The sequence below is a fragment of the Aricia agestis genome, chromosome 22 (genome assembly GCF_905147365.1).
Source record: "Aricia agestis chromosome 22, ilAriAges1.1, whole genome shotgun sequence".
Taxonomy (NCBI): domain Eukaryota; kingdom Metazoa; phylum Arthropoda; class Insecta; order Lepidoptera; family Lycaenidae; genus Aricia; species Aricia agestis.
The window spans coordinates 4,039,446-4,051,985 of NC_056427.1; the positions used below are offsets into that span (position 1 = coordinate 4,039,446).

The 12,540-nt window shown below is 37.8% G+C and overlaps 1 protein-coding gene across 2 annotated transcripts in view; it reads left to right on the plus strand.

Annotated features, from left to right (window-relative positions):
- LOC121738059 (irregular chiasm C-roughest protein-like) overlaps window positions 1–12,540 on the plus strand; it is an 85,506-nt gene that overhangs the window by 57,991 nt on the left and 14,975 nt on the right. For both annotated transcript variants that reach the window (XM_042129877.1, XM_042129878.1), the window contains exons 11-13: window positions 2,081–2,204; window positions 10,438–10,583; window positions 11,377–11,530. In XM_042129877.1, coding sequence (XP_041985811.1) covers window positions 2,081–2,204; window positions 10,438–10,583; window positions 11,377–11,530 — 424 coding nt within the window. The remainder of the gene's footprint in view (window positions 1–2,080; window positions 2,205–10,437; window positions 10,584–11,376; window positions 11,531–12,540) is intronic.

Sequence of the window (12,540 nt, forward strand, 5' to 3'; positions counted from 1 at the left end):
CTGCCTAATCCATCCATGGACGGCAACAATTGATAAGGCTTCGATTCGGGCTTTTAAATTGGGCTTAAATATAAAACGGTAATTTGTGATTTTCCAATCATTGGAGAAAAAAGTACCTAGTAAGGTTTTTTTTTATGAAATAAGGGGGCAACATCCGTCGCCCATGGACACTCGCAGCATCAGAAGAGCTTCAGGTGCGTTGCCGGCCTTTTAAGAGCGAATAGGGTAATAGGGGAGGGTAGGGATGGGAAGGGAAGGGAATTGGGGATGATAGGGAAGGGAATTGGGCCTCCGGTAAACTCACTCACTCGGCGAAACACAGCGCTGTTTCACGCCGGTTTTCTGTGAGAACGTGGTATTTCTCCGGTCGAGCCGGCCCATTCGTGCCGAAGCATGGCTCTCCCACGTAAAATTATAATGCAACAATAATAATAATATTTGATGTTTCTATTAGAGGTTTGGAAGACCTAAATGAATAAACTTTATACAATACAGGATAAAAAAATGAAAGTTAATTTAAGGTTTACCATTTATGACGTATAAAAAAAACTACTTGCTAGATCTCATTCAAACCAATTTTCGTTGGTAGTTTTTATAGTAATGTACATCATAATATATTTCTTTTAGACTTATCATGTCCCTACTTTAGAAGTTAGAGGGGGGACACATATTTTACCACTTTGGAAGAGTCTTTCTCGCAAACTGTTCAGGTTAGAAAAAAATGATATTAGAAACCTCAATATGATTTTTGAAGACCTATCCATAGATACCCCACACGCATAGGTTAGATGAAAAAAACCTTTTTGTTTCAGTTGTACCTATGGGGGACCCCTAAATTTTTTTATAATTTTTCCATTTTTGTATCAAAATCCTAATGCGGTTCACAGACAACATCTACTTACTAAGTTTCAATAGTATAGATCTTATAGTTTCGGAGAAAAGCGGCTGTGACATACGGACGGACAGACAGAACATGACGAATCTATAAGGATTCCGTTTTTCGCCATTTGGCTACGGAACCCTAAAAATGCATTTACAAACCAAAGGTTTCATGTGAGTTTTTACACCCAGACATAACATGAACCACTTGTAAGACTTTGATATCAGATTTTATCAAATGTCTAACGGCCGTTCCCAATATTTGATCTATCTCTGGTTTAGCCCTACTAGAGATAGGAATAGCTCAGATTAGACATTAGAGACATAATATATTTTATGTCAATTGTGAGCTATTCCTATCTCTTGTAGGCCAAAACCAGAGATAGATCAAATATTGGGAACGGCCGTAAAACGTCAAAAGATTTACCAATTGATTCCCAGCTATCCAACGGGCGCTTTGCATCTGATAGCTCTGAATTTGAAAGCATCGAAAGTTGTCAAAAGATACAATCTTCTACAATTGCTGTTCGAAGTGATTTGACCTTCAACCACGTCTACCACGACGTTTAGGATAAAGAACTAAGTGTCTCAAAAAATCTAGATGAAATAGTTCAGCAGTGTTTGTTTACACTTGCAGTGTGTCTGTTTGTTACCTCTTCATGACTTATCGTTGATCCGAATTTAATGGTCATACTTGGAGTACTGAAAAACGCACATAAGATTGGTTTTCTTCTGGAATTATGAACAGTTTCTACAGGATGAATTATTTGACGCGGTAGAATGCGTAGTGATCCCGCTCCTCCACGTGTAGCGTTGATGAGGGCATGGCCCCCATTTTAGTTGGTAAACCTCTGCGGAGGGAGTCCGATATACCCCTGCCCCTTCCCTTGAGCGGGCGAGAGATTATTTCAGGCACTGCGGAGATATGAACAATATCTTCCCGCTTACAATAAGATACACAATGAATAGCCATATAAGGTCTGCTTAACTTAATTTATCATAATATTGGGAAAGTCATACGAGACTGCTGTTCTTGACTACGTCGCCATTGATTGGTTGGATAAAACTTCATAAAACTCCAAAAATAGTTTGGGAATCAAATTATAATCAAAATGACAAAACTGAAAACAGACTTTCCAATCAATTTCGACTTAGTAGGATTTAGATTAGTCACATTCATTAACTCTAAGTTTGTTTTTAGCGTGTGGGCCGGACCTCCAATCTGACGCTGACGGTGGACACTCATACCTCTGGCCGATATCTGTGCAAAGCCTCCGTCGAGGGCTACAAGGAGATTGAGGCTGAGGCCAGCATATTCATCAAAGGTATGTACTTCCTACTCCTTCGTCTGGGACGTTAACGCCTCCATGGTCCAGTGGTTTAGATCGTGGCTTTTGAATCGGGGGTCGTGACTCGTGGGTTCGATTCCCGCGTTGGAAACATGTTATTTCCAAGTTTGGTTGGACCTGATTGTATGACAAGTAAGATGATCCATGCATCGGACCGAATTTTTACATATATGGGCATGTAAAAAGTCTGTCCTGCGCCTGATCTCTTACCAGCCGTGTCGATCTTCCGTCCCACTGGGTTATGAGAGTATAGGAAAAGAGAGTGCTCTGGTGCACTGCGCATACACTTGGGCACTATAAAATTACTCCTGCGTAACTGGAATGGTTTCAATGAATCCGGCCGCCGTCACCGTAACTGGTGTGGGAGTTATTATTATTATTCTGGGTCATTTATATTCAGCCACTACCGCTGCTCCTCGCGCTGCCGGCAATATTGCCCTGAATACTTCTGCGGCAGTAACGACGTGAGCGTTTACACACAGCCCTCTGCATACTTGCCGTATGGCGGTATAGCGCATGGCGAATGGCAGCGCGAGTGACTATTTACATTCTCGCGCTACCCACTTCCCTGCCGGCTGCTCCATAGGGCTAAATGAAAACCCATTCCATCTGATTAGTTTCTTTGCTGGTCTCAAGACAGCTTTGGCATGTCCCTCGGTCTCCCTGAGATTACATAAGGGTTACATTTCGTGGTTGGTCACCACTGTTGATCCTGGTGACACAGGAGATACAGCGGTGGTAATGTGTGGTGGGCCAAAGCCCGATTTATATTTTAGAAGTCGGCCAGGTGCGAGTCGGACTCGCGCACGAAGTGTTCCGTTTTTTAAAGTTTCTTAAAGACAGTTTGGGTTTGTTAAGGTGACGCCACGTTAAAGTAAAAAATAGTGTTGGATATTTTTTAGATTGTTTGTTTTCTATGAGAGGCCGGCCCGGCCTCTCATAGAAAACAAGAAATGGAAAGGGCGTAAGCGACAAAATGGTTTTTGTCACGTAATTTGAAAACCATAAATATATTTCATATAAGCTATGGGCAAATTAAAGTGTATGCTTGAAACAATCTATGTACAAATTTTAGAAGCTTACATCACTCTCCTCTGTTGGCAAAATAGGAATCCCTTTTTTTACAGAGGTCTTTTTGATTGAATCATTCTGTGTTATAAAAGTTGATCAATCGTGTTATGCTATGGGTAATTCAAAGACAAAGACATGATGAATACTGACAATGAACTTTAATTTCTTAGCTTTAGTCATTGCTGAGAAATCGATATCGCTACATCTAAATTATCAAGGCGTCGCCTTAAATGAACTAAGAACATCTCGATTATACGTAACACACCGATATGTCACACGAATGTGACAAGTGTCACAACTGTCACAGCAAAACACTTAGATGTGAATTGTGATTGGTCGTTATGAAATGTTAAACAGAATAACATAAGATGTCGGATTATTAAAATTTTTGGTGATAAGATTAATCAAAAATGAAAAAATTAAATATATTCAAGCAAAGGAACCTATTTACGAACACAAAATAAAAACTGCTGAATCTATTTTGATGAAACTCGCAGTATTCCCAGAGTTGAATAATTACAACAAAAAATAATTACTTAAATCGGACTTTTTTTTTAAAACGGGCAAATGGCTCACGACACATTTCCACTACTGCAACTCCTGTGTCGCCAGGATCAACAGTCAGATCACAGTTAAATCGGACTTGTAAACATAAAAAGATACACGTACATAATTTTTACACAACTGATACAAATTTAGCATATCTGTTCAGACGCTGATATAGACTAACATATTATTATTTTTTTTTTTTTTATGAAATAAGGGGGCAAACGAGCAAACGGGTCACCTGATGGAAATCAACTTCCGTCGCCCATGGACACTCGCAGCATCAGCAGAGCTGCAGGTGCGTTGCCGGCCTTTTAAGGGGGAATAGGGTAATAGGGAAGGGTAGGGATGGGAAGGGAAGGGAATAGGGGAGAGTAGGGAAGGGAATAGGGTAGGGGATTGGGCCTCCGGTAAACTCACTCACTCGGCGAAACACAGCGCAAGCGCTGTTTCACGCCGGCTTTCTGTGAGAACGTGGTATTTCTCCGGTCGAGCCGGCCCATTCGTGTCGAAGCATGGCTCTCCCACGTATAAATGTGTATAATACGAAAAGTGGGCAGTTCTGGAAATATTACATACAGTTTACGGAGTTACGTTCGAAGGAAATTTTTTAAGTCGGTTGATAAAATAAATATTAATCAGCTAGCTGTCCCGGTGAACTTCGTTTCACTGTAAAACCTTCCCTGGACTTCTACGAATATTTTAAGACTAAAATTAGCCCAATCCGTTCAGCCGTTTTCGAGTTTTAGCGTTACTAACACAATTGAAAATCCATTTTTATATATATAAACTAGCTGTCCCGGTGAACTTCGTGTCACTTTAAAACCTTCCCTGGACTTCTACGAATATTTTAAGATTAAAATCAGCCCAATCCGTTCAGCCGTTTTCGAGTTTTAGCGCGACTAACACATTTGAAAATCCATTTTTAGATATAAGATAATAATAAAATAAATCTTAAAATCTTAGACAACGCTAAATATGACAAGAATATTGCCACGAAGAAGTGAAATAAAATAAAACTTTTAATAACCCACAATTAAATTAAGCCACGACATTTGTAACTTCGCAGTTCAAAGTATGAAACTTCCGAACATACAAAGATTTGTAAAAAGCGACCCATAAGGCCGGACTTGGGAAGAAATGTAATTACTCCGACCCCTCAAAGATTGGAGTTTGCGGCAATCTTGGAGTTTCGCTGACATAACTTAAATTTAGTTGGTAATAGTCAGAACGTTCCCTGAAATGTGGACAGCATAGTTTGACCAAAAATGAGGTTACATTTGAGTACAACTTATAAATGCGAAAGTGTGTCTGTCTGTCTATCTGTCTGTCTGTCTGTGTCTGTCTATCTGTCTGTCTGTCTGCCGGGGTAAATTTTGCCGGGATAAATAATATCATAAGTCCTTTCCCGAGACTCAAAGTATCTTCATACCAAATTTCAGCAAAATCAATTCAGCGGTTTGGGCGTGACAGACAGACAGGTACACTTTCGCATTTATAATATTAGTATGGATAATTATTACCATGCATAATATATAGGTCTACCAGAATCTGATGGCAAATTTTGACGGCAGATTTTCAAAAAATATCCTTGAACATTGGAGAAATTTTTATATTTGCAAGTTAAGCCGCTAAAGGAAAAAAGGATCAAAATGTTTTATTCCTATCATCCCGGTATTGCTAAAGTCAATTTATTTTGTCACTTTTTGCCATCAGATTCTGGTAGACCTTTATGAGACCTGCTCAATTATGCAAGGTAATAATTATCCATACTAATATTATAAATGCGAAAGTGTGTCTGTCTGTCTGTCACGCCCAAACCGCTGAATCGATTTTGCTGAAATTTGGTATGAAGATACTTTGAGTCTCGGGAAAGGACACAGGATATTTTTCATCCCGGCCAAATTTACATAGGCAGACAAACAGACAGATAGACAGACAGACACACTCTCGAATTTATAAGTTTATAACATTATTTAGTATGGATATATTCAAGACACAAACGATATAAAATAGTGATTGATTTTCTTTCAAGGTCAAACCCAGAGACGCGCGTACCATGCGAAAAAATCTATGTCATTCCCAACTTCACACTCAATTAGATGGAGCTTACAAAAGCTTTATGAAACTTACAAAAGCACGGAAAGTCCTTGAGCTTTCTTCCGTATCGACCGGTGCATATTTAAATACAGAGAGAGCTTACATTTTATCGTCAATGGAGTTTTCACCTTCGCGAATAATGAGTTCTTTTTCCGGTACCAATTTACTTACAGTTTCTCCTTATGATGGATTGTGTTGCTATGTTTTTTATTTAAATGATACTAGCTATTTGACCGATCTTTGCTTGGTATTCGATAAAACACGAATAAAATGTCATTTTCTAAAAATTATTCCTAGCCAGATCGATTTATCGTCCCCGAAACCCACTATAGTAAAATTTCATGAAAATCGTTGGAGCCGATTCCGATATTCCAATTACATAATATAATATACATATAAGTATATAATACAAGAATTTCTCGTTTAAAGAAAAAGTATACAGGGTGTCAGTAACAAAAGTAAGTGATAACTGATAACATTTTAGGGTGTGTATGGGCTCCTCATATATAGTTCATAGTAAAGAAAGCAGCGCTGAAAAAAAATTTACAGTGATTTGTCATGGGCAAGCGCCCGAGCGTCATCGATTTTTCCATGCAAAAGTAAAAAAAAAGTGCGCGCTACTTCTGTGTCGAGTGACTTTTACAAAATCAAAATCAAAAATTTTTTTATTCCTGGAGTAATTTTTTTACAAAAATATTTCCGAACGTCGTTGCTAAGGTGCCTACCACCGGTTCGGGAACTAACCCGGCGAGAAGAACCGACGTAAGAAACTCGCACGGGGCCATCTTTTACTAAAAAGATGGAAAATTAGAATTTAACATATATAGTGCACCAAGGCTTTAAATGAATATGTCAATGGGCGCTGCTGGTAAAGGAGAACTGTTAAAAATGACGTTTTTGTATGAAAATCGCGTTAGTTCCTTTTCTCGCCACGTTCATTTACAAGCCCATATGACCCTAACTTGACTACATACTTTAACCTAGATTTCAAAATCTGTAAGGTCTAGAAAACGGTTTTTTCGACACAAGGAACTTCAGTTCATAAAGATTAAACGCTCAAGACGAAAACACGATTACTCAAAAAATGCTCGATTGTTTCTTTTTTACAAAAAACCTTGTTTGAGACACATTTTTGCTTGGATCTTCGAAGTTTGCTGTCTTTTCTTTAATATTTTTTAATATCTAAAAAGGTATTGATAAAACCTAAATTTGCTCAAAACACTTTTTTCATAATCATTATAGTTCGTCTTTTATTCAAGTAAAACTAACTCGGCGATGATTCCGCGCCGTCCTTTTTCACCTGGCATATGAAAGACGGGCGTGAGTGTGAAGAGAGAAGGACGATGTTTGATTTTTAGAGTCAGGTGAGCTCTTAAAGCCTTGTCGAACTGTAACAATATTATGACTTAGAGCTATTTACAACAGGAATTATAAAAAATATTCTAGTAGTCTGAGAATGTACAATAGATGCCAAAGGCAATTAGCGGACATTGTACACATTCCTTATTAAGTTTATATTTTTATGATCAGTATTACTATATTAATTGTACGAAGGAAGAAGATTTGACTGATAAATCGGTCGACTAAGTGAAAAGGCAGTTTTGAATTTTTGCCGCCTCAAAAAGGTATTTAAATGAACTTGTTAGCTAATATTAAGCTTGGATGAAAATGAAACCGTTTTCCGATATTATTTCGGGAATCTCAAAATCAAAGCCAAAAGCTTTTCCCACGGATCAAAATGTCAAATTAAAGTTTTGACTCCTTATCCAAAATAACATGAACTTTACACTGACGTTGTTCCCATTTTAACTGAGCTCAATTTATAGTGGTTACTCCATTTTGTGTTTTCTAGTTCTCAACTATCTATGTAGGTTCAAATCAATACGGTGGTCATTAAACTGTGAATTATTTAAACCGTAATAGTAGGGGAGGCGAGAGTGCTATTCATGTAATTGAGCGGCTGTTCCTGCGAGTACAACATAAAATATCTGGGAAGCTTAGTAAATATGAAGCTCTATATTTTAAAACAGGCTTACCGTGTCTTAAATTATTATCAGTGATAATATTATGACGCTCGCAACTCCGTTGCGCCGAAACCGTACATTTTTCCAGGATAAAAAGTATCCTTTGTGCTTTCCCGGGATTCAAAGTATTTCCATACCAAATTTCAGAAAAATCGGTTCAGCGGTTTTGGGCGTAAAGAGGTAACAGACAGACAGACAGATTCTTATTTATGTGTATTATGATTCTTATTTACAATATTAGAATGAATTTATGTGTAAGCTTCCTTGCTCCAGATCCGATGACATTTCAACACTTAAAATAACTTTTTTAACCCACCAAATAAGAAATCTGATTGGTATACCATGATAATTCTCTATTTATCATGGTCTAAAATATGATTGTCTTCATCAGATTGAAGTCTGTACATGTGGGAAGCCTAAGCTTAATCTGACACGCTCGTTTCGTGAAATCCGCTCTTGGGCTCCCCTACTATAACTTTTGACGTGCAACTAACCGGACCAGAATAACTTCCGTTTAAACCTGTTCAAGTACTATCAACCTGGGTTAACTCTCTACAAGCAGTTAAATTATAATAGAACTATTGCTAATTGCTTAGTTAAGAATTTAATGCTGATGAACCTAGCGTAGGTATTTGCTAGCGCTAAATCTTTAGCGATTCTCTACGAATAATAAAAACTAAGGAATCGTAACTCCCATACTATTACCGTTTTAAATTTGGTTCCTTTTGATCTGTCATGTAACGTCAGCCTAGTACCGCTCAAGGTCACCTAAATATTGCAAATGTATTGAAATGTGTACCTAAGGTACACTTTTTTGACAAGTATTGTGGAGCATGTTTTTTGACGGAGTTACTTTTCCTTAGTTTTTATTATTCGTAGGCGATTCTGTATATTCTACAAAACATGTTATAGTGATCTAAGCTTAGGCGTCTATAGTTAACTATAGACTATCCATTCTAGACAGTGTGTCTGTCTGTCTGTTACCTCTTCTCGTCTGTACGGAGAATTTCGTCTTAGGCCTTGGGAAAAAAAAACAGGATCCTTTTTATCCCCGCGGAAAAATGTGTGATCAACGACTTTTGGCGCTAAGTTGTTGCAGATGTCATCTAGTAACTTAGTGTCACTCACTAGGCCGAAGTTACGCGGCGTAAATTCCGCTTGATTACGCCCGCAATGTATGTTAATTACGACACACTATTCCGTCGCGTTCCGTCCGTATTTTGTATGCGTTTGACATTTCGGGCGTAATCATGCGGAATTTACGCCGCGTAACTTCGGCCTAGTGTGTCTAGAAACTAATATATTTATTTTATATTACCTATATATTTATTTTATATTAATTATTACTTATATAATATGTAATATTGTATATAATATATGTATATTATATTGTATATAATGTGTTTATTTTACTTTGAATTGTATGTATGATTATGAATATATATCTATAATTGTATTATTAATTTTAAGGTATTTTTAATCACTTGTCCTCTAAGGGTTTGCATCTACCTCACATTCTCTGCAACACCCTAAGGTTTGGCTGGAAGATAATGCCACGAGGCATTAAGCCCGCCTTTGTACAGAAACGTGCAAAAGTTTTAAATAAAATAAAAAAAATAATATGGCCCATACTTCTACCAAGAAAAAAATATTTGTAATGTGATCAAAACTACACAGAATAATTTATTCAGAAAGTCATCATGATTTCGGTTATCAGCCTTTCTTGTTTTACGCTGTAACTGTTGCTCTTACCTCCTAATAATAATTATTATTGCATAGCTTCTATCGCGGGCTTTAAGTGAGGCGGTAAAAATAAACCTAACCTAATAAACCTATCAACTCTGAATACTGGCACAGCCAGACTTCGGTACGGTGTTTGTGTGACATCTATGCGAATTATAACTGCATAAGTTGATAAAAATTTACCGTGGCAAGCTCTCCAATATATTTACCGTGGCAGTCCCATAGTGACACACGTATTTTTAGGGTTCCTTACCCAAAAGGTAAAAACGGGACCCTATTACTGAGACTTCGATGTCTGTCCGTCTCTCTGTCTGTCTCCAGGCTGTAACTCAAGAACGGTAATACCTAGAGAGTTGAAATTTTCACAGATTGTGTATATCTGTTGCTGCTATAACAATAAATACTAAAAACAAAATAAAATTAATATTTAAGGGGAGCTCCCATACAATAAACATGATTTTTTGGCCTTTTTTGCAATATATCAATAATGGCAACAGGTATATGATTTTTTCTCAAAGTCCTTAGTTATATTATGTGTACTTTAATATTACATAATAATATTAAAATAAAATTAAAAATTAAGGGTGGCTCCCATACAAAATACACAATTTTTGGCCTAATTTTGCTCTATAATGGTACGGAATCCTTCGTGCGCAGGTCCGACTCGTACTTGGCCGATTATTTTACTTTAGTTAATTCTGTACTCACAACATCTTTTGTTTCAGGACCTCCAAAAATCCTGTCCAACAACACCCAGTTCGGGTCGCAAGGTGACGCCGTACATATAGAATGTGCAGCGTTCTCGGTGCCTAAGATAGACAACATTGTATGGACGTTTGAGGGGAAAGAGATTGATACTTTACACGATCAGGTAAGAAAGAACGTTTATTTATAATGGTAGAATAGAAAATAATAGAAAGTTCTTTATATTTTGTACAACTCAAAGCTAAAAGAATACAGGAAAACTGTGTACAAATAAAGTACTTAAAACTACCTTTAATGGTAGTTGAAGTAAATAAAATGAATTAATAATTTTCATGAAGAAAGAAGATTTAATTTTATGTGCTTACTCTTTCTCAATCATAAGTTTATTGCCACAGCAGCTGAAATGGTACTAGACGAACGTAAACGTTTTTTCTATTGTCAAATTAAGAGTTCACTTATTCTACTGTTAGATTCGTGAAGGACTACAAAAATAATAGTACGGGAGCCCTAGAACAATTTTTTTTATAACTATCAAGCAAATTTTTTGTGAGTAGCTTCATTTTGATAAGACGAACAACATTTTTATTTTGCGAAAAATCTCGAAAGTTGTAGCTAACAGAGATAGAAAGGATTTCATACTTTGAATTGATGATCCTAAAATATGGACTGTTTTATTTGTAGGACAATGTTACTCTTAAATTATATGATTATTAATCTATCAATAAACAAAAAACCAGCTCGTTAGGGTTCCGTTATAGGGTTCTGTAAACACAGAACTGTGACTACTGTCCACACTTATTTCAAATAATTTTCCGGCCCTAAAGCCTCCATTTATGCAAAAAATTTAACTGTTAAGTACCTAGTTTTTCCACTTGTTTTCGTTTGTGTGCGGTGACAATATTCATAATGTTATTTACTTCCTTCAGCTGAACCATTGCCAATCTGAATTCTTCCTCCAGGACTACGCCTTCCTCGAGGATCTTCAGCCCGGCGGCATCGTCAACTCCACCCTCATCATCAGAGACAGCCAGTCACGTCATTTCGGCGTGTACAAGTGCAACGTGTCGAACGACTTTGGAAGTGACACTTTGGAGATCGTCTTGCAGCCTAACAGTAAGTACCTACCACGTTTTTTTTATGAAATAAGGTGGCAAACGAGCAAACGGGTCACCTGATGGAAAGCAACTTCCGTCGCCCATGGACACTCGCAGCATCAGAAGAGCTGCAGGTGCGTTGCCGGCCTTTTAAGAGGGAATAGGGTAATAGGGGAGGGCAGGGATAGGAAGGGAATAGGGGAGGGTAGGGAAAAGAATAGGGTAGGGGATTGGGCCTCCGGTAAACTCACTCACTCGGCGAAACACAGCGCAAGCGCTGTTTCACGCCGGTTTTCTATGAGAACGTAGTATTTCTCCGGTCGAGCCGGCCCATTCGTGCCGAAGCATGGCTCTCCCACGTATATACGAATCTTGGCGCAACGGAGTTGCGGGCGTCATCTAGTATTAAAATAAGTCACAATATTATTATCTATCATATTATAATAATTCCTAACGCGTCGGCCACATTATTACCGCACATTTCAAATTCCATATTGTTAATTTGGAGGTTTTAGCCCGGGGGTGAATTGACAAAATATTTCGGCGGGAATTCGATAAATATTTATATTTCGGGAGCGCTACAGGCATTTACATAATTGTCCCAAATAGAGAACGTCGCACTGGATTTTCGTTACAATAATATATTGTTTTATGGAACGCAATATTATGTGCCTTCCTTTCTAATAATATTACCATCAGCATACTATTTCTGGGATTGGGTACGCAAAGGTCGGAGCAGAGGGCGCTACTTGCGCATACAGTATATCTGGCCAAAATCTGACATGTTGCTCTCGTTATATTATCAGAACTAGCTATTTGACCGAGCTTTGCTCGGTATTCGATAAAACACGAATTAAATGTCATTCCTAGCTAGATCGATTTATCGCCCCCGAAATTTATACAAGAATTGCTCGTTTAAAGATATAACTAGCTATTAGACTAAGTTTTGCTCGGTATTCGATAAAACACGAATTAAATGACATTTTCTAGAAATGATTCCTAGCTAGATCGATTTATCGCCCCCGAAAC